Source organism: Rana temporaria, chromosome 2 (assembly GCF_905171775.1).
Source record: "Rana temporaria chromosome 2, aRanTem1.1, whole genome shotgun sequence".
Lineage (NCBI taxonomy): Eukaryota > Metazoa > Chordata > Amphibia > Anura > Ranidae > Rana > Rana temporaria.
The window spans coordinates 198,044,399-198,068,072 of record NC_053490.1 but is presented as its reverse complement, the minus strand read 5'-3'; the positions used below and the strand labels follow the sequence as shown (position 1 = coordinate 198,068,072).

General features: G+C 39.9%; 1 protein-coding gene across 1 annotated transcript in view; it reads right to left on the bottom strand.

Moving 5' to 3' along the window:
* COL4A2 (collagen type IV alpha 2 chain) overlaps window positions 1–23,674 on the bottom strand; it is a 273,847-nt gene that overhangs the window by 52,607 nt on the left and 197,566 nt on the right. The window contains exons 17-25 of the mRNA XM_040336208.1: window positions 21,395–21,439; window positions 20,774–20,827; window positions 17,582–17,648; window positions 11,564–11,674; window positions 11,337–11,483; window positions 10,620–10,712; window positions 9,213–9,376; window positions 6,428–6,500; window positions 3,380–3,486 (exon numbers count right to left, since the gene is read on the bottom strand). Coding sequence (XP_040192142.1) covers window positions 3,380–3,486; window positions 6,428–6,500; window positions 9,213–9,376; window positions 10,620–10,712; window positions 11,337–11,483; window positions 11,564–11,674; window positions 17,582–17,648; window positions 20,774–20,827; window positions 21,395–21,439 — 861 coding nt within the window. The remainder of the gene's footprint in view (window positions 1–3,379; window positions 3,487–6,427; window positions 6,501–9,212; window positions 9,377–10,619; window positions 10,713–11,336; window positions 11,484–11,563; window positions 11,675–17,581; window positions 17,649–20,773; window positions 20,828–21,394; window positions 21,440–23,674) is intronic.

Genomic DNA, 23,674 nt, shown 5'->3' with positions numbered 1-23,674 from the left:
CCGCTCCCTTAGATGGAGCTGCCAATTCCGTTTGGAACAGCCAAAGAGTTGGCTGAAAAAATAGGGGGGCAGGGCTTTTTCTGTCCTTGGCCCGAGAGAATGGAATCTACTTCCCCTAATGCCGCGTACACACCATCACTTTATGTGATGAAAAAAAATGACGTTTTTAAAAACGTCACTTTAATTGACTGTGTGTGGGGGAAAACGTCGTTTTATGTCTTGTAAAAAACGACCAAAAAAAATTGAAGCATGCTTCAATTTTATGTGTCGTTTTTCAAAAGTGCACTTTTTACTTCACAGAAATTGACCGTGTAGCAAAAAACGTTGTTTTCTAAGACGTTTTTTCATCCACGCATGCCCAGAAGCTACTTATGAAGCGAGCTTCAATGGAAAAAGTGGTGAGAACGTAACCTCGCTTTGCAAGAACATTTTGAGAAAACGATGGTGTGTAGGCAACTTCGTCTTTGAAAATTGAAGTTTCAAAAACGTCGTTTTTTACTTCACAGAAAATGTCGTTTTTTTTCATCACATAAAGTGATGGTGTGTACGGGGCATTAGACAGAGTCCTGACCTACCCACATTCAGGAGGGATCTAAAAACCTATCTGTGGGCAGAGGCAGATTGATAGGAAGAGTGAGGTTAGGGTCATTCTGGCGGGAAGCACTGCTAGATCTGTTGGGAATTGTGTGTTGTCTCTCCTTTGGTCTTATGTGATTTCTATGGTTTTGTACTGTATTGGTTTTATGGTGTTATATTGTTGTTTTATTATTTGATTTTAATTGTGGTACATATTTTATATTGTTACTATGTTAATTTATGCCTATAACACTCGGTCCTGTTGTGAATTGTTAAGGTCTGGAAGCGTTTCGATACCTTCGGGTGATTCTACGCTATACAAGCAATAAGCAATAAACAATAAACAATAAATGCAGTTTTGTCTACAGCTGTTTGAATGATATTTTTTCTTTGGAGTTGGTTGATGCCCTGTACACACGATCGGTTCGTCTGATGAAAACAGACCGATGGACCGTTTTCATCGGACGAACCGATCGTGTATAGGCCCCATCAGTTTTTTTCCCATGGGCGAAAAAAAATAGAACCTGTTTTAAAATGTTCTTATGGTTAAAAAACCGATAGAAAAAAGCGATCGTCTGTGGGGAAATCCATCGGTCAAAAATCCACGCATGCTCAGAATCAAGTCTACGCATGCTCGGAAGCATTGAACTTAATTTTTCTCTGCACATCGTTGTGTTTTACGTCACCGTGTTGGACACGATCGGATTTTAAACCGATGGTGTGTAGGCAAGACTGATAAAAGTCAGCTTCATCTGATATCTAATGAAAAAATCCATCGGTTTATTTTCATCAGACGAACCGATCGTGTGTACAGGGCATGATTATACAAATTCATCCAACTTCACTCTTGAACATGACCACAAACGTTTGCTGTGTAAAATAAGGACCTTGCATGTGTATTATTTATTGTCACATGATATTTCCACCCCTCTTTAGAGCACTCTCATTATGGAAGTCAATTTGGCTCTCAGTGTGATGTCCATGACCAAGGTTTCTAGAAACAATTTACTCTTTTGTAGTGGGTGTAGCGCTATCCTCGAGGAGCCGCTGGAATTTGGGCCCTTTGCCCCACACAGCACCCACAGCCAGGCAACAAGAATTTTTCACACATTCCAATTCACTGTCCTCTCTTTTCTTTGGGTGCTTGGCTGGCTAGTACTCAGGGTGGCCGCTGTCTTGGTCTCTGCTAAACAGGTTGTGCTGGCTTTGCTTGGGTTCCACAGCTAAGTCTAGCTGTGACTGAGACTGGATGATGTACTGAGGCTTCCTCTCCTTCTCTCTCTTCTTGCTCCTGCTCCCTCTCTTCTTATCCCAGGGGTCAGAGGCATCCAGCGCGGGGGTCACCTCTAAACGGCTGGACCCTGGACTCTACTCCCAGACTACGAGGCTTCTGAGTATGTATGGGTTGTCTTCCCACCTTCTGGGCCCTGCATCCCCAGGGATTGGTCAAAACTCCAAAAATATTCAGGCTGCAGCCTCTGTCTCTTTACCCACTATGTTCTGGAATTATCCCGAGAGTTCCAGAAGACAGGGGGAGGTAACAGAGCCACAGCTTTTGAAGCACTAACCAGTTTACTAAACAAATTAACTACAGGGGAGCTAAACTAAATTTACGTACACTAGCAACAGTGAGGGTGCTACATAGGAATCCTGATAGTAAGATAGGCACTACATGAATTGCCTTTTGTTGGTGAGCCTCTGTGTAAGCTGCACTCCAGGACCAGGAACATTCCCCTTCTCTGCTCCAGGCTATGGGTGACATCATACACAGCATTAATTTCCTTTCTGTGCATGTCTTCTGCTCTCCACAGTACTACTGGCTGCAGCTGCATAAGGCAGGCTGTGATTGCCTTAAGGTTCATAGCCATTGTCTCAGCCTTTTTGCACATACAATCCAATAAGAGTGCCAAACAAGTTTCCAAGAGTCCAAGATAATCTAATGATAACACTGATTCAAAACAGAAGAAAGTCAACATGTTTCAGGGGCCAAACACGTTCTCCCTTCATCAGGGTTTAAGAATTTTGACTGTGCTTAAAGGAACTTTATATGATCAGATACTAAACAAATCTGCACTGTCATTTACTGCTTGGAAAGTTTCAGCAGGCAGCCTGAAACTAACACTGACATAGCCTGCCTGTCATTTTTCTGAATAAAGTGGAGTTCCACCCATTTTTTTATGTTTGTCTGTGCTGCATGCCCTAATCTCATAGTGTTCAGAATGGACAATTTTTATTTATTTTGTTGCTTGTAAATACCTTTATTTTGTAGTCCTTCATTACTTCCTCCTCCTTATTAGCCTAGGCTATTAAGTCACAAGGGTTTCTGGGATAGGCATCATGTATCCCAGTAGTCCTTGCAAATAGCCTATTTGCATAGAGAACTTCCTCTGACAGTCCCGTTGCTATGGAAACCTGACTGAAACCTATTACATCGCTTGTGCGAGATCTGCAAGGCTGAAATCCAGGAAGTCATACAGTCTGGCTTCATGATGCCCACACTTAAGATGGCCACGGTCTATTTCTAGATTATAAACAAACTAAATGCTCTAACAACCTAACAAAACAGACCTCAGTTTACAGACTAACTTTACTAGACTACATTAAGCTTATGTATTACAGGGGTATTTATATTTAAAAAGTGAAATTGTGGGTGGAACTCCCCTTAAGTACCCTAATTCTGTGTTAGCTTTGTGACTAAACCCCTGTTTCTCTTTGATGGAAGGTTGCCAGTGCAGTAAAAGTGCAGGTCCACATGAATGCACATATTTTGTTTTTTCATTTTTGATCAGATAAATATACTTACAGGAGGACCTGAGGAGCCAGGAATACCATATAATCCGTCCTTTCCTGAAAACCCTTCAAATCCTTCAGCACCTTGGGTGCCAGGGGTTCCTCGCTCACCTTTTGCACCTTTAAATGCAATAGTCAATGGTTACTTATTGAAAAGTAGTTTGTAATGGGGTTATGAATTTCCTCTTTAAATTAAAAAAATATGATACCTTCCTTTTGTAGGGGTTGAGATAAGCAGAATGCACAATTAACTTGTTAGTTTACCCAATGTTGATTGTTAGTGTAAAGCAATGGGTTGTTAGTGGACTACAATAACCAGCCTAATCCTTCCAACATAACATAACTCTCTGCACTGACTTGAGCTCTGAGGCTTTTCTCACTCTGCATGCATTGCCATAAAAGCTGCACTGGAACGCATCAAAAAGTTACGGTATGTGGAAGGGAAAAGTGTGGAAGAAAAAGGTGCACAAGCAGCAGGGATGACCGCAGCCTGGGGGTTTGTCAGGAAAAGGCACGCATCCAGAAAAACATCTGGAACGCATCCAGACTGTGTTTCTATTGTGAACTGGTCCTTATGCCGCGTACACACGATCGGTTCGTCTGATGAAAACGGTCTGATGGACAAACTGATCGTGTGTGGGCCCCATCGGTGAAAAAAACTAGGAACTTGTGTTAAAATTATCTGATGGTTAAAATAACGATAGAAAAAAACGATCGTCTGTGGGCACGTCCATCGGTTAAAAATCCACGCATGCTCAGAATCAAGTCGGCGCATGCTCGGAAGCATTGAACTTCATTTTTCTCAGCACGTCGTTGTGTTTTACGTCACCGCGTTCTGACACGATCGTTTTTTTAACTGATGGTGTGTAGGCAAGACTGATGAAAGTCAGCTTCATCGGATATCTGATGAAATAATCCAGCAGACCGTTTTCATCGGATGAACCGATCGTGTGTACAGGGCCTTCGTCTTATTTTAAAGCAAATTATACTAAAAAGGCATATCCACAGACACTTTCTGTTCTATGGTGACCAAACATATTGGTAACATTGTATGACAAGCTTCAATTGCTCAGAATCATTCCTTACAGTGCTGCTGCTTCTTCTAGCACTAGACACATATCTGTGGAACAGGCTGCATGGATGTTTTGCTGCTCTCTGTGTCAGAACAGTTGTATCCATACAGTGCTTTGACAATTCAGCACCAATCAACAAACCTTGCTGAGGAGTAGATTTGTGGCTGGTGCTGGGAGTAAACTGGAAGGAATTATACTGGACAATTGAAGCTGGTAGAACAATGCTACAAGCCTCTACCCTATTTTAGGTTGGTTAAAATTTGTCTTTTATTCATTGGTGTTCATTTAACTGTTCACCAGCTATTTGAAAATTCGAAAGAACGAAAATCCAAAATTCGAAAATTCAAAAGAACGAAAATCTGAAAATAAGAACCAAAATCTGAAAATAAGAACCAAAATCCGAAAATTTGAAAAAACTAAAATCTAAAAATAGGAGCGAAAATTTGAAAATCTGAAAGAACAAAAAAACATTCAGATAATTTATATTATAATTAAATTATTAAGTTTATTAACAGTTATTATAGTTTTTATTATTATTATTATTAGTATTATTATTATTATTATTATTTATTATTTATAATAATAAAAATAATAATAATAAAAACTATAATAATAGATACAAACTATTAAATTATACATCCTGGAATTTGGCTGTTTGGCTGTGAACTTAACAAATTATTAACCATTATGATCGTTTTTTAATTATTATTATTATTATTATTATTATTATTAATAATAATAAATAATAATAATAATAATAATAATAATAATAATAATAATAATAAAAACTATAATAATAGTTATAAAGGATTAAATTATAGGTATTGGAACTTCCTTTCAAATTCGGCTGCCTGTTAGTGAACGTAACGAATACAAATGTATCCAAATATATACATTTTTCGAAATAACGAATACTGCATCTATACGAAAGGAACGTATTGAATCAGAATTTTCAGAATTTCCGAATTACCGAAATAACGAATACTGCATCTATATGAATGGAACGTACCGAATTAAAATCTTTCCAAATTTATTCGAAATAACGAATTTTCATCATAATGAATAATCCGAAAAAACAAACAAAAAAAACTGAATAAAACGAAAATGAAAAAAAAAAGGAAATCTTCAGCAGTGCACATGTCTAGGAATTAATAGCAAATCAGTGGTAGCCTTGACATTTTAGCAGTCATTGTGATGAAAAATGTGTAATATTGTTTAAACAGCCCCATGACTTCAATAATACAACTGTATCAGCAATGTATCACTATGTAGGATGTAACCAAAAGTAGTCTAGAATAGAATACATTTGACACTTTTCTCCCTGGCTTCCTATATGCATGTATTAACAGAATTCATATATAATAGAGTTTCATTTAACTGAGGGTCTGTGGATCATATCACCAGAGGAGTATATGATCAAATACAAAATTATATGTAAATTTCTATGTTGTATTTCAATTATTTGTAGCTTAATCCTACTATTATGAATGATCCTGGAGTTTTTAAACTTACTTTGTGAAGATCCCCACACATTTATTTACTTGAATTCTGTGACACGTATTTACTATTCCTTGTAAATATTCACTGCTGTGTCACAGATTTCACAGAGCCTTCCTTATGAACTTCAGATGTGATGAGAGTTTCAGGAGGCAGAGTCAGAACAGGAAACACAGCTTTCAGGCAGCAAGGTACCATGGGATATATAGTCTTTAGGATCGAAAGTAAACCAAAGTAATGAGCAGAGGAGAACTGGAAAGCATGCATGGAATCGAGAAATTTGTAGAAAGGGATGGCTAGCAGAGAGGCAGCAAACACAACAGGAAAGGAGATTAAGTTAGGATTAATGAGAAGTTTAAATTGAATTGTCAAATATAACGATTGTTTGTATTGCTATTACAATGCTGATGCTACAAAATAAAAGTACTGTATATGCTGTGACCAATGATTTTCTTTAATAAGGTAGAGAGAAGTTTGAAAAGAAAAATTACCTTTTTCGGTAGCGATTACTCCGTCTCCTTTCTCTCCCACAGGACCAGGAAGACCATTAAAGCCTGCAGGCCCCTTTGAACAGATATCAGATATTTACAAAATGGTTTCATAAAGATATATTAAAATTATCCCCTTTTCATTATGTGATATTGCATGCAGATGGATATACTGTATTTCCTTTTTTTTGCAGCCAACATAGTACCGCTTCACTGTCGAGGTTTTGCAATTTGCGGTATACTGGGCTGTTTTATAGACCATATACATTTTTACAATAGAACTAAATGCAAAAATAAAACTTAGAGATATTTGCTCAAAGTATATGGATCAAGAAATAACAAATACAAATATATCATATAAGTAATAAAAAATATAGTTAAAAGACTTCAAGAAACTTACATACCACTGAGGTCTACTAACCTAATACAGGGATTTCAAAATCTAATATGTCAACAGCATGAGTAGGGGACAATAAAGTATACCTAGATAGTGAAGGTGACAATTTTAATCCCAACCCCACTGGGGAGATATTCCCCCACTTACCTAGATAGGAAGTGAGGGTAAACTTTTCAAATGAGCACAAAGATAGCCATAAAAACATGACAAAGGTTTTTTCTTGCACCTTTGCCACTATATGTACACTTTACTGGTGACTCAACTTTACAGAGGCTGGAGATGTGGCCTATATGTGAGGGATTACTCATACTGACTTTATAAATTTATAATGATAACAGGATTTGTTTTCTGATACCCAGGACCCAGGTCATAATCCTAATCCATAATCGCCTAGACTGTAAACTCTGACGAGCAAGGTCCTCTGATTCCTCCTGTATTGAATTGTATTGTAACTGTACTGTCTGCCCTCATGTTGTAAAGCGCTGTGCAAACTGTTGGCGCTATATAAATCCTGTATAATAATCCTGTATAATAATAAAGGTTGATTGACAGCCATACTTTAAGATTGAGCATGTACTTGTTTCACTTTACAGTTTGCAGTATTTTGATATAATACATACATGCAGGGCTTTTTTCCAGCAGGAACGTGGGGGAACGCAGTTCCGGCACCTCCAGCAAGGAGTACTGGTGTGTGCTGGAGGGTCTATTGATACTTGTTGCTGGGAGATCTATTGTCACTGGTGGGGATCTATTTTTGCGTGAAGGTCTCTTGTTTCTGGGTAGATCTATTGTTTCTAGTGGGGGTGTCTTATGTTTCTAGGGGGGCGCAATTGTGCCTGGGAGGGATCTACTGTTGGGGGAGAGGTCTACTGTTGCTGCCTCCTGGAGGGTCTATTGATGCAGTCTGCTGGGACATCTGTTGTTGCTCCTGGGAGTCTATTGTTGCTGGTGTGGTATTTTGTTGTGTGGGGTCTCTATTTTTGCTAGGGTGAGTCTACTGTTGCTGGGGTAGAGTCTATTGTTGCTCACTGAAGGGGATCTATTTTACTGTTTTTCTTTGTTATCATTAACACATTCTGGGAAAATCACTTAGTAGCAAAAATGATACTTGGTTCTGTATTCTGTAAAATGGGCGGTACAGTGAGGCCAGTAGGAGGTGGAACCAAGGAACGGTTCTCAGGGGCGGGGAGGGTGCAGAAACAAAGGGTGAAGGTCGGAGTTCCTGCACCTATTATCTGAGAAAAAAAGCCCTGCATACATGTAACAAATTATACAACTGGGCTGATTAACAAAGATAGTTTACATTGTACTGGATCCCTTTTTAACTTCAATACTTTTTTTTATTATTTCCATTCAAATACAAAAAATTACATATCCATATTTTACAGTCCATACATTTTATGTGCATACAAAAAATTAATTACATAGACTAAAAATATCCATTAATCCCATTCCCTTCCCTCCCCTCCCCACCTCCCTCCTATCTTACTTCTAAAGTGCATACGCGTTTTATCCATATTTCTTTCTTAATTTGTACTTTACAAGTTTTTCCTTAATTAAAGTGAGCAGCCTATTTTGCGTAACAAATGCTCCCATATTGCGTTAAATTTTTTGAGGTTTCCACATCTAATCCATGTTCCCCTCTCCTTCCCTATTGTGTTATTCATTACATTAACCCATTCCATTGCTGTGGGTGGATTTTGTGCTTGCCATTTTAGTGCTATCAGTTTCCTCGGCTGGAACAGGCATCTTATAACTGCTTCTAATGTATCCCTCTGCCCCATTCTCTCCTCAGTGCATCCTAATAGGCAAACCCTGGCCTCTAGTTCCAGAGTGGTCCCAAAGGTTGCATTTATAATGTCCAAAATCTTAACCCAATATCTATGCATCTGGGCATTTCCACATCATGTGCATAAGGTCGCCTGTATTTTGACATCTGGGACATTTATCATCTGACTTCCTTCCAAAGCTATATAATTTCTTGGGGGTTGGGGGTATAGTAAACCCTGTGGACCAAAAATAAATGGGAGACCCTTTGTGACGGGGCTAATGAGACCACTGTCCCCAGTTCCAATATCCTATCCCATTGATCATTCGTTATGAGGCCAACATCCTCCTCCCATCTCTGTTTATTTCTACTCAACTTCCCTTTTCCTATAAACCGGTCACTGATCCGTTCATATAATTCTGAAATGAGACCTTTGTATTGGATCCCTAATTATTTTTGTCACATGCCTTGATAGGACAATTCTGTTGACATATTTTTGAAAATACACATATATCTTTGAAAGACTGCTTTTGACTGATATTTATTTTCTCAACCATATAATTCAACTATAAATGCTTTATTTGGAGGTATCAGATTATATAACATCAAATAAAATGTCTCACCTTAATACCAGGAGCACCTGGAAGACCAGGACCTCCTCTGTCCCCTTTTTCACCTTTAGAACCAATTTCGCCAGTAAGGCCAGCAAAGCCTACAGGGCCTGGATCCCCAGCAGGTCCCTTTGTAGCTTCATCACCAGCTGAACATTTGCAATCTCCCTGTTCACCTGGAATATATGTAAAGTGTGAAGGCAAAGAACACACAGAAATCTGTAATACAACATCATGAACTTATTAGCAGCAGAAAACTAACAAATGCACACTGTAATGTATACACAATTTATCAATAAAATCTATTTGCAATGAGAATCTTTAATGTGACATTTAGGTACTATGCATTGCCAGCCTCTGTTACCAATCAAGAATATCATTTTTACCTTCCACTGCTCTGCACTCTGAATATGCATGTGTACAAAGGTCTGCACAGCTTAAACCCACATGTGTCTGTGTTGGTGTGTCTACATATATATGACCCCATAATATCGATCTCTGCTGACATAGTGAAATTGAAGTGTGTAAACACTTCTCTTATGGCAGAGTCAGTAAGATTTGGGTCTTTCCCATCTTCCTGCCAGCACAAAGCGATAATGCGCAAGGGGTGGTTAGGATGTACCCAGACACATCGGCACACTCGGTGCGCACGCCTGTGCATGTCTAAAAGATATTTGTTCTGTTCAAAGAAAAACGCTTACCAGGATTTCAGACAAAAATGTGTTCTTTGGCTGCAATGCACATGGAACATAATAACAAGATAAGACTTCCTAAAATGATATCTAATTTGCAACAGTGATGGTTCCAGATTGCTTTATGAGCCCCACATCCTTTTTGTGGAACCAGAATTATGGAAGAGGCTCTTGTACCCCAATATTGGTGCAAGGTGTCTAAAAGAAGGGAAGGAGGCACACTCTCTGTTCCTCATTTTCTGGCCACCCAGCCTGAATGTCTAATTATGGGTTTGGTTGGAATATTAAGCGGAATTCCATGCCATTGTTGTGTACACAACATGCAGCTTGATGGCCTTCCATAAGCATTGTATTTAATCACTCCAGAAGGTTTTACCCCTTTCATGACCAGGTAATGTTTGCTGTTCAGCACCGCGATACTTTAACGGGTCATGCAAGAATCAGGGATACCACCAGATAAAAACTGGACAGGTGTTTCAGCCTTCCCCTTTCAAGCTAGAGAAAATAATTATTTTCTTCTTTCTGTGTTGCTGATGTAGAGTTCCCATTGGTTCCTGTCTGGTGAAATATTGTCAGCAGGGCAGAACATTTGAGTTAGTTCTCTTAGACCCCTGGAAAGCAGTAAAAAAGCTGACACAGGTTTTTACCCCTATCTACTCTACGCAAAACCCAGGAAATAAGTCTTGACTGGACATGCACCTAATAACACTAATATAAATATAATCACCTTTAAGTCCTTTTAAACCAGCATAGCCAGGATATCCATCCGACCCATCATTTCCTGGCGATCCTTTAGCACCTTTTCTTCCAATGCGCCCACCTAAAAAAGCAATATGAAGCTGTGTGCTGTAATTTAAATATAATTAATTTTCATGATTCGTTTTTTTCCATTGCTAATGGAACTAAATGAAGGTGAAACTGCCTCTTTGTACTAAGAAGTACTAAATACTTCTTATTTAATAAATGAGAGAGGAACAGAGAAAGAGAGAAGGAAAAAAAAGAACAAGATGAATCTCTGATATAAAAAAGGATGGTATAGGTCTGACCTCACTATATTAGTAGACTTGTAGAAAAATATTTATTCTATAGTAAAAGAAACTTGTGCTGAGATAAATATTGTGGCTGCCACTGCCGATCTGCTTCTGGAAAAGTTGCCCAGCAGAGAGTTTGACCCTCTAATGAAAGTATTGAGTCACTGTCAGAGTAAAGTCAAAACTCCTTACCCCTGTGCATAATAGCTCCAGGTCAGTACCTTTGAAAGTATTGAAGCCGGGTGATCACCATGACTAATGGGAATTTTAGCAATGACAGCGCCATTTCTCAAAGTACAGATTTCCTTCAAGACTATCTTGGCAAGAAGTGTAAAGTCGTTCACTTTTAGTAATAAACTAATGGCAACAGGTTTCTGCCTTTCTTTCGACTTAAATGCACAATTGCTACTTACCTGGATACCCTGGAAAACCACTGGGTCCTCTTGGGCCAGGCTCTCCTGGTTCCCCATCTCTCCCTTTTTGAAAAGCAGGTAATCCCGAGTTTCCTTGATATCCTTTTTGACCCTTTTCACCTGTCAATCCTGGAAATCCTGGGGGACCTATGCAAGAAAGAATATTTAGTCCCTGACTTAATAAAAAAATGAAAAACACAATACAATGATGCCACATCAAAAATTACCTGGGAAAGGGCTGGGTAAACCCATTAAGCCCGGAAGGCCAGGACTTCCTTTCTCTCCAGTTTCTCCATCAAGACCAACATTACCAGGAAATCCTGGATCTCCTTGTTCTCCTGTAAGCATGTAACAGATTGAGAGCAATTCATTTTTACCACTAGAAATAATAATAATAAATAACTGACATCAGTTATGATTGCTTCTTCCTCCATAGCTTCCCTGCCTAAATCCATCACTATAACTCTAGACAGCTTGCTTTAAACCAAGACTTTGTTTACAACTTATTAATTTTTTTTATGTTTAGACATTTTATTGTTTTTTTTATAATTTTTTTGTACACTCTTTTTTACTAAAGATTTAATACGTGACAAAGGATTCCTTGGGCCATATGGTAGCTTCCTGCCTTTTGTCCCACTTAACTGGTGGAAACTACAGACTGAGGCCTCGTACACACGACCGAGGAACTCGACGGGCGAAACACATCGCTTTGCTCGTCGAGTTCCTTGTTAGACTGTCGAGGAAGTCGACAAGCCAATTTTCTCCATTCCTTCAAGGAAATAGAGAACATGCTCTCTTTTTGGCTCGTCGAGTTTCTCGACAGTTTCCTCGACGAAAATGTACACACGATCAGTTTCCTCGGCAAAAAAATATCTCCCAGCAAGTTTCTTGCTGGTTTTTGCCGAGAAACTCGGTCGTGTGTACGAGGCCTGAGTCATCTGTTAATGCACATGTGGCTACAGTGGCTGCTCCGACTCATTCACTTGTGTGTATAAATTTCCACTTAAGACACTGAGCTAGCTCTGTAAACAGTAGGCTTTACAGCAAGTATATTTCCCATCTTTGTGCATTGCCTTCCCTGACACATCAGTCAGTATGTTGCCCTCCCCCATCTTCAATCCCCTGCTACCTAGCAAATGTATCTTCAGGTTCTGGCAGCCCCACTCCACCCACTGCAGAAACCTGCACTGATCCCAGCAACAGCCTGGGCAGCCTGCACCTTCTGGCTGACTACTTTCTTCACGTCATGGCAGCTGCTCTTCTCAATCTCACACTGAATTCATGCTTGATGCAGGGAGTCAGCGTTGATAGATGTCAGCCACATGCACAGTGGGAATCCTCCATCATATATGTCACTATCCTCTGGTGTGTCCTGTGCTGTGCAGAGTAGAAAATGATCAGAGAATTTTGGCAGATGTTAATGCCCTTTAATTGTTGCCCTTCCTTTGGTGATGTAGTAAGTGGAGTTAGTATCCCTTTATATGCCAGCTGTGGGTGGGATCCAGTGTAGTTAGGGTGTGGGAACAGGATACTCCTGTACAACTAAAGCTGTGCTGAGAGAGAGAGCACCCTGCAGGGCTGAATTATCAGGGTGGTGAGTGAAGAAACATAGGAGACATTGAGAAACCTTACCACCACTGAGCCTTATCTAGTAGGCCCTGTGTCTTGGTGAAGAATAGAATCTGGGTCCAAGGTCGAATGACCCATTTGTGTGAAAGAAAGGTACACACTGTATGTGGAACATCTGATATAGGAGCAGGGCTTTTTTTCAGGGGGAACTTGGGGGAACTCCACCACCTCTGGCTCAGACCCTTTGGTGTCTGCTCACCACAATCACTTGTAAACACAGAAGTCTGGTTTCTGTGTCTACAAGTGACAGCTCTGCACTCTGTGTGTAACCCCATGAACTCTGCACTCTGTATGTAATTCAATCCTGGTATTTATTGCACCTTTAAGACCCTTCAACTGTTTGTAAAATCTGAACAGGTCATGGTTGAGTTCCTGCACCTATTTTCTGAGAAAAAAAGCTCTGTATAGGAGACACTAACAAGATGGCTGCAACAATTTTGTGAAGTATTAGAGTGTTCTGCACTTGTGAGAGACCACTGTATGGGAAATCATGAGAAGGAGAGAAAGTGCTCTGCACTGTAGACTTCTGTTCAGTGAGTTGAGTTAATGTTACCTGTAATGTAATGTGACTGTGACTACAAGAGTTGTGCTGGAGGGAAGTTGTGCAATAAAGTGTTAAAAACGCAACTGGATTGGATATTTGTTTATTTCTGGTAATAGGGACACAGAGGAGGTGGGTCTTCTTCCAAGAAAAGGCTGAAATAATAAGGGGAGTATCTCCACACAACAGGTAGGTAACTATTCCATCCAAGAAGAGTCAATTTGGCATGAACAGATGCCCAATCAAGGACCTTTTCAAACAGATCAGGAAGCTTCTATCTATGCACATTGTAGGGCTGGAAGGAGTGTTACAGCTTTAAGTACTGGGAGATACAGGACAATGCACGGTATCCAGTATCTTCTCATAGTAGGCCTCAGGGTGGGGCACAAAACTGACTACAAGAAACAAGCACACTGTACAACTGCACGAAATTCTGTATATCTTTACAGGGATCCCAGAGAGGCAAGCTGACCAAGCCAGTATAGATCTGCTTCCATGCTTAGCATGGTCAGTTTGAAACAGGAACCACAGCGAACTGGTAGGATCACCAGGTATATAGCAGAAACCTACAAAGTAGATTACAGGCTACATTTACAAACAAGTATATGACTAATCAAACACATATAGATTTTATTATTTTTAGGGTAACATACACTTTATAAACACACTGAACTCATTATGGGAACTAACCCAAAATATAACACAACTTAGGTACTTAACCTCCGATCTAAATTCTGACCTTTGACCACCGTATGTCTCCTGAGTGTTGGAAAAAATTAAGACATAGGGGCTCGCTACTTCATATACTTTGGAGCTGCCCATACTTGCTCGCATTCTGGACAGAAGTACACTCATTGCTCACACAAGTCACTCACATCACCATCCCCCCAACACGTGACCTAGCACTCTTAAACATAAATATTGATACCCTTCCCCAACACTTCCATAAAGTAGTAACCCACATCCTACTACCCGCCAGACAAAATATCACCAAATGTTGGAAGACAAACTACCCTATGAAACTAGCGTTACTAGCATCACTAGCATCAGCAAAACTATATGAAACTACCCTAGAGACTATCAAAGCAGCTCTTTGGAAACCTTGGTCAATATGGTATGACTCTCATTTTTAAAATCTAAACATATTATGGTCTAGTCGTTCTGGCGCAAGGTGCACAATCCCTGACCCCTTTCCCCCTTGAGTCTCTGTTTGCATTTATTTCTATCCCAAGTCCAGCATAAAATGGGATGCTTGCATCTGCTTATGCAGATAAACAAGTAAGGCTGGGTTTACACTTAGTGATCCCAGCAAGGGTCCGGTGTTTCCCTGTTCTTCATTTCATGGATGAATCAGGCCTGAAACAGAGCCAAAGATGCACAGGACCCCTGAGCAACCCGACCCGCAGCCGCCACGGAGATGTGTGAACGGCCAGCAGTGTATTTGGGTTTTGTGCTGCCCTAGGCCTAACTAAACTCCTGCACCCCATAATTTAAATATGATCCACCCATCCTGTCAAGGCTGCACCCCTTTATGTTTAAGACCGTCCTGAACTGCATAGATTTCCTATCACTTCCTGTTTGGCTATGGGGCAAGAAGTGAAGGGAAATCTCTGCAATGGGACAGGGATGGTAAAAATTTAACTGACAGGGGCAGGGCCGATCCTAGGGTCACAGGCGCCTGGGTGCAGAAATATTTCTGGCGCCCCCACATGGGCGTGGTCATTTTACTAACTCCTCCCCTTTACAAATGTTTCCATGTCAATGACTCAACCACAGAGATGCTCCCCCACAAAGTCTTCATTAATCTTGGATCCTTACATGATCTCTTAACAATAAAGAAAATACAGGAAGAGAAGCAGAATACTTTATTGGGACCTGGAGGGGGGCCTCTCTGATGGACACAGAGAGGGCTTCTGTTAGAGAGTCTGTTAGAAAGTACCCAGACATACTACAGACATGATACAGGAGATGGTCAGAGACTGCAGACATAGTACAGGAAACGGCCAGAGACTGCAGACATGGTACAGGAGATGATCAGAGACTGCAGACATAGTACAGGAGACGGTCAGAGACTGCAGACATACTACAGGAGACAGTCAGAGACTGCAGACATGGTACAGGAGATGATGAGAGACTGCAGACATAGTAAAGGAGATGGTCAGAGACACATCAGTTCTGGACGGACACACACCTATGCTCAGAACACTAGTTCTGGGTGGACACAAACAAGGAGATTAGGAGGGAGGGGGGAAAACTGCCACTTCGGCGCCCCCACATTTGCAGGCACCTGGGTGCAAAGCACCCTGTGCACCCTGCCTAGGATCGGCCCTGGACAGGGGCTATAACCCTCCCTTACTGTCCCATAAGCCTGGTGCTACATTAACAGTGTAGCACAACCAGCGAGGACTCTTTCCATGCTGCGGACTCTTTCCATGCTGCCCCCCTGCAAAGTGCTGCCTTGGGCCTGGGCCTTGTTGGCCTAGGCCAGGATACATCGTTGGAACTGGTAACATTGAGAGCCGGTCATAGGGGTTGATTTACTAAAGGAAAATCCACTCTGCACTACAAGTCCCCTTGGAAGTGCAGTCACTGTAGATCTGAGAGGAAGACCTGAAATGAGGGGAAACTCTGCTGATTTTATCATCCAATCATGTACAAGCAAAAATGCATTTTTTTCCCTTGCATGTCCCCCTCAGATCTACAGCAACTGCACCTCCAAGTGCACTTGTAGTGCAAAGTGGATTAGCCTTTTGTAAATAACCCTCATACACTCCTGTCATGTAAATTGCATGTGGGGAAAAGCTGCATGCAATTCGCCTAAAACCTATGTAGGAGGATTTGTTTTATCTCTGTGCATCATCTGAGGCTATTCACTTCGCTGGGTATATGACAGGGTTTACAACCACTTTAAATAATGTAATTCCATTGTTTTGTGGGTGTTTGGAAAGAACATAGCATACATCAGAATTCACTTTGAATAAATCCTTTGTTAGTGTGCTACCATAGATGGGTAGGGTTGCCCCCTTAATCCCCTAAAATTGTACAGGCTCTGAGGACAATTAATTACAGTTAAGGTACAGATTGGATCCAATTACTTATATGACAGCACATCAATTTCTTTCCTATAGGAACAATATATACAGCTGTAGGATTGCTGGAAGGAGTATATTGTATAAGCAGCAATTTATTGGACTTCAAATCCAATGTGGAATGGGTGTTCAAAGTTTGAGCAAAATGGGACTTTAGAGTGGGTTACATTGAGATAATGGGGGTTATTTACAAAAGGTAAATCAACTTTGCACTGCATGTGCAAACTAAAAGTTCACTTGGAAGTGCAGTCCCTGTAGATCTGAGGGGGACATGCAAGGAAAATAAAAAACAGCATTTTAGCTTTCATATGATTGAATGATAAAATCAGCAGAGCTTCCCCTCATTTCAGATCTACCCCTTAGATTTACAGCAACTGCACTTTGCACTTGTAGTTTGCACTTGTAGTGCAAAGTGGATTTGCCTTTTGTAAATAACCCCCATTGTGTTACTCACTAAAACATCCTGCGGACCATGAGATTGCTGGGACATATTGGGGTTTATTTACTAAAGGCAAATCCACTGTGCACTACAAGAGCACTGCAAGTGCACCTGAAAGTGCAGTGACTTTGGATCTGAGGGGAAGATCTGAAACAAGGGGAAGCTCTGCTGATTTCTATCATCCAATCATGTGCAAGCAAAAATGCTGTTTTTTATTTTCCTTGCATGTCCTTCTCAGATCTACAGCGACTGCACTTCCAAGCACAATTGTAGCGCACCTCCAGTGCACTTGTAGTGCGCAGTGGATTTACCTTTAGTAAATCAACCCCATTGTGTAAGAGCAAATGCAGACTGAGAGAGGTAGAGGTGTTATTTTATATTTTATTCAATTTAAGGGTTTTTAGCCCTTTTTGTTTAAAGTTCAGCCACACAAACTAGATTTTTCATATGTGTTAATTTTAAAGTGATGAGGCAGCAACCCTATATGGGTGTAAATATGGAGGCATATTATCTGTGCATGCTTGATGTTAGCATTAAACATAGTTACCTTTCTGTGTTTTAAGATTTGTAGCATAGGTTGGTGGCCCAGGAACACCTCTTTCACCTTCTTCTCCCTATTAAATTTTGCCACAGAAAAAATATTTCATAATACACATGACAGTAAAATACAAATACACTAAAAACTTAAAGTAGTTTTCACTTTCAGAAAGTAAAAAAAATACCTCTTTGACAGGGGTCAAAATCCTTATAATTGCTATTCTTTCAACTGAAAGCAGTTTGGAGGCTGCTAGAGCAAATTTATGGACAGCTGATGTCTGATTCAGCACTCTAATAAAGGATGGCTAGAGCAAGTGATTGATTTGAGCAACAGATTTATATGAAATATAATTGTATTTTACATTTTGGGGTTCTGCACTAATGTAGAAATGGTTGCATACATTTATCTATGAACATAGGCGTGCGCACAGGGTGTGCCAGGTGTGCCTAGGCACACCCTAATCACTCCGTGTGGTTTAGCTCAGATTCCCCCTGTTTAGAGCCCTTATATTTCACCAAAGCCCCCTAATGGGGGTCCTAAAAAATTGTAAAAAAAAAATATTTAAATAATAAAAAATAAATAATAATAAATGAAATAATAAAAACTACTGACACCATCCATTGCTCCACTGACACTGTCATAAGCATATGTATTTGAGCTTTGGGGTGCACATCCTAATGCAATAGGCTGCGCACACCTATGTCTATGAATGATATAAAACACTCGCTTACCTAAAGTTGAATATATTTATGGACCTTTAGGTACCACTAATTAACAACCTTTTTTAACATAATGAGCTATGAATCATTTTAAGTGTGTGCTTTGTTCTTTAGTTAGCTGTTTCTAATCTAAGGCGACTGATTCTTTAGGCCTGATTCACACCTATGCATTTCTAGTGCTTTTTGCATTTTTCAGATTTGCACTACAGAACGTGTTCCATAGCAAACCATGTTAAATGGACTGTAGTGCAAATCTGCAAAAAATGCAAAAAGCACTAAAACTGCATAGGTGTGAATCCAGTCTAAGGCCCCTTTCACATTGGACCTAAAAATAGTGGCGCTATACCGCCGGGATTGCCGCGGGAATCAGCCGCTAGCGGTGCGGTATTAACCCCCGCTAGCGGCCGATAAAGGGTTAATACCTCTATAGAGGCGCATTGCGGGCGGTATTGCCGCGGTTTCCCATTGTTTTCAATGGGAAGGAGCGGTGAAGGAGCGGTATACATGCCGCTCCTCTCACCGCTACAAAGATGCTGCTGACAGGAGATTTTTTTGTCTCCCGCCAGTGCATCGCCTCAATGTGAATGCCCTCGGGCTTTCACATTGAGTCTGCAGTGAAGGAGTTTTTCAGGCGGCATAGCAGCGCTATTTTTAGCGCTGTACCGCCTGAATAAACTCCTCAATGTGAAAGGGGCCTTAGAGCGGTGTACAGGTTATATTTTTGTCTGAGATGTCAGTTGTAAGCAGCTTTAGGCAATAGATGATAGTCCCATGACTAATGCTCCAATTGTTTGCTAAGGCAGTTATGATTTGTCTGTAAAACAGATGGGGATTCACACAAATAAAAGTTCCCTTTGAAAAGTCTCTTTAACCTAGACAACAATAAACTTTTAAAATAGAATTAGTATTTCAGGGGATGTGGTATATCCTGATAATAAATCACACAAAGTCAGTGGAAATTGCGTGGGTTGATGTGGTATTCCAATTAAATCATTCATAATAACCTGTCTATACCCGCTGACTATGATTCAGAAAAGTCAGCTCTCCTAGAATGAAGTGACTATAAATGTATTTTACAATCTAGGCAACATAACAGAAACAAAGGCACATAACATCATATTAATCAAAATTCAAAATGCTTACAAATTTCTGCTCTTAAAAGGAGGATCATTATATCTTAATTGGTTGCAATAATCAGCTGTAGTCCCTGGTGTGAGTTATACAAATGAAGTCCCATATTCTAGTACTACCTTTTTGAAAGCATGCTTGATTCAAATGTGCTATGCCTAGAAAGAATGTTCCAGGTTGCAATCTGTTTCACTAATTCTATTCAAAGTGCCACCGATGGTCAATAAGACCTGGCTAAAATAGTTATGTACAATTAGATCTTATTGTCTTATTGTCTATTCTGGTTGCATTGTGATGCTGGTGACAGTCAAAGATGTGTTTTTATAGACAGACATAACAGACAGACATAACCCAAGGCCTCTTGCAAATGGGCACATTTGCCTGTGCAGCATACATTTTCTGGCGCCCTGGATGTCTTGGAGCTGCATACAGCTGACCATACATATGAATGGGTGAAGGCAGCTGTACAAAGCTTAATACAAAGTAGCATATGCGCACAGAGAAGACGCAATGTCTCCAACACACACTTTGGGACGTTACATCTGTGCACATGCACTACTTTATGCTAATAGCAGTGCATAGCTGCATACAGCCACCTTCACCCATTCATGTCTATGGGTGGCTGTACGCAGCAGCAGGGCATCTCGGGCACTAAAAATATGCAGTGTGGCCAGAATGCTAGACAGACTGGAGGCCCACGACAAGGTCTGGGAGCTTTGGCACCGCCGGGAAGAGGTAACCTGATCAGGTAGCTGAACCACATTGGTGATTTCCCTTCCCATTCCCTTCCCTTCCACTCTCCTTCCCCATCTCCATCCTCTTTCCCCCTCCCCCTTCTTCTTCTTTTTGCTGTTTCCTTTCCTTTATTCTTCTTTTCTCTTCCTGTGAGCCCACTGGTGACACGAGATTGTTCACTAGTACAATATTGCACTGAAAAGTTTATCTCATACTTTGCACTTAACCGGCTCCTGTAGCTGATACTCGGTACGATTTGTACGCTACCTCATGAGAGGACACATAACTGATCAAGCAGACCTTTAGACATTGTCAAATATGTTAATGACCACTCCTCTAGATATTGCTTTCGAGAATGATCCTGCATGTATACGTGTATTGAAAATTTTCTGAATAAAACTGTTATTGATAAAAAAAAAAAAAAAAAAATATGCAGTGTGTTTACGCTGCACAGGCAAATGCACCCATGCACCCATGTCTAATGGAAATAACGTGGAGGCTAAGTAACATGTATGTTCTCAGCTGAGCATTAATGAGCATTATACGAGATAGGCTGAGACATTTACCAGCACTGCAGTACAGCTGGATAATAATATATACATAAACTTTTTTTTTTTACCTTAAGTCCTTTAAAGCCAGGTATTCCAGGATTACCATTGAGTCCAGGCAATCCCTATTAAAATATGTAAAAAAAAAAGATTGAGTTGAAAATTCAATTTAAACAAAACTTTTCAAATAAAATAATAATCTGAATGGGGTATTAATACAGCAGGGTGAGCTGCATCAAAGATATAGCTTAATGGAAATAAAGTTCGAAGCTGTCAGTGTGAATAAGATCATAGGACTTGATACTGATAATGATACCCCTAATCACCCCACTAACTAAAATGTACTTTATTCATAATTGGCTGTCATAACTTTTTTTATTTTTATTTGTATTTAAAAAAGCAGACAAAGCATAGTAAAAAAAATAAGTCTAACATTTCTGCTTGCCAGTCATGCTAATCATTTCCATAGGACATAGGTTATAATAGGTACTGCAAGGTAGAAACCACAAGGCTGTCAGGGATACGCCCCCTGGGTGTGCATCATCATGTTGACCTAGGCTCAAAATACAATGCTACAGAAAATGGCGCTGACATCATACCAGTGATGGGGCTGTAAACTTCTAATATGCAAGTTGACTGTCTGTTTTAAAAAGGGGACACCTATAAAGATAAAAAAAAAACGTTTAACTTACATTTTCTCCTTTTTCTCCAGGTGCACCATCATTTCCAGAAGGTCCCTGAAAAATGAATCTGATTATTATTAAATGTATTCATTCAAAAACATGTTAAAGAAGTACAGTGGCATCTGAATGTATAGCTCAGGCATGGAGATTCCCATCAAAATTTCAATTTTTTTCTTGACAGCCTAGTTCACTTGCTGTCACTTTCTATTTGATTTTATTTCTCTTAATTAGATTTTTGTTAGTTGACATGAGTACAAAATAATTTTAAAAATTTTCCATACCACGATTGGCACCTTAGCTATAAATCGGACCTTCACCCTTTGTTTGCACTGTTTTTCCTTTTCTATGTTTACCTCTCCTAGGAGATAATGACATCTTCACAGCTCTGAACCCTACTGGGAATTGTACATCACATAATGCCCAGATTCTTCACTTTCTATTCACAGCGGCCAGAGGAAGGTTGGACTAGCAGGCCTCATTGAGAGACTGGGCTGTCTTAGCCAAAAAGAGGCAGTTGACACCCAATGATGGCAGAAACAAGGATGGCAGAGGTGCAGTGGATCACAAATAAACAATGCTAATTATCCTGGGCAGGTAAGTATGTGAATTGAAGATATGCCTTAATAACAGGTAGGAGGGCAAGCGTGGGGAGAGTGAAGTTCATTTTTAATACTTTGACAACCATAATGCTTTTTGATCTCTCCACCAATGTTATGGTGACATTTATTAGGTTATATTCTCCAGGAACCTTAAAGACTTTTTAAGAGGATGCCAGTGTACCCACTGTTTACATTTTTTTACCTGAAAAGTTGAAGAAAAAATGAAAAGGGAAGATAAAATTGCTAGTCTGAAGGGAGGAGGAGATAAGTATAATTAAAAAATCATTTGCACGTGTGTATACCCAAAAGCTCTCTTTTTAAATTTGGATAGAGTATAGCAGAGTTAAAACCCTGACAGTTTATCTTTTGCTACGTGTGTCCCATTGGGGAGATTTGTTTTTATGTTCTCTTCTGGAGATGCAAGAGCAGGTGAGTATAAATGCCTCCAAAGTTAGGGGATTTCTCTTCTTATGCTGCGTACAGACGATCGGACATTCCGACAACAAAACCGTGGATTTTTTTCTGACAGATGTTGGCTCAAACTTGTCTTGCATACACCCGGTCAAACAAATGTTGTCAGAAATCCTGAACGTCAAGAACGCAGTGACGTACAAGACGTACGACGAGCCGAGAAAAATAAAGTTCAATAGGCAGTATGGCTCTTCTGCTTGATTCCGAGCCTGCATGGAATTTTGTGCATCGGAATTGTGTACACACTTGTTGTCGGAAAAACGGAGAACCAGCTCTCAAATTTTTGTTGTCGGAAATTTCGACAGCAAATGTCTGATGGAGCCTACACACGGTCGGAATTTCCGACAACAAGCTCCCATCGAACATTTGTTGTCGAAAATTCCGAGCGTGTGCACGCGGCATTAGAGTTTTCTCCTGAAGTGTCCTTATTAGATGATTTAGCCTTACCACTGGTTCTGGTGAGAAATTGTACAATTTTGTATTTCCCATCAATTTAAATTCTATTAAAAGTAGTCAACAGAACAGAGAAAGTGAAGACAGCAATAAAAACTCAACAGAAGTTTCAATTGTACCCCACTCTATCCATGAGTTAAAAGAAAAGGGTTTGCCTATAGAAAAACTATAAATCATGGACCTCAGAATATATTTGATAGCAACATTGAACTTAAATTGTTACTCCTGGAAAAGAGATGGATGGTAGTTTTGAGAGCTGGGACATTCTAACTAATAGAACCAGGTCTTTCTGAAATTGTCCTATTGATTATTTTTTTAAGTCTTCCATATTTGTTTGTTCAATACATTTTGAGAATCATAGGTTCATGGTAGGAGGTGAGGTTTTGCTTCCAGAGAGCTGGTATGCATATTTTTGCTGCATTTAACAGTGTACCAACAATATTTGTTTTAATTATTTCTTCAAAGGTAGAGGGCTAGGTGATGGGGAGGAAAGCAAACAGATTGTTTCTCAGGCCGACATTTTCAGTTTAAAGATTAGGTCTCTCAATTTTTTTAGTGATGAATATTCTCAGAATATATGCAGCAAAGTTCCAGAGAATTGGTTACACTTTCATTGTGTATTTCTGCTTTTGCAGCCAAAATGGAATAATACCCATTTTATACAGTATTTGTCATATATTCTGATTACCATTGCATATTTTTTTTTTTATTATAATTAAAAAAAGTTACTTTTTAAAGTTCATTATACTTCCTTAAAATTCTTTAT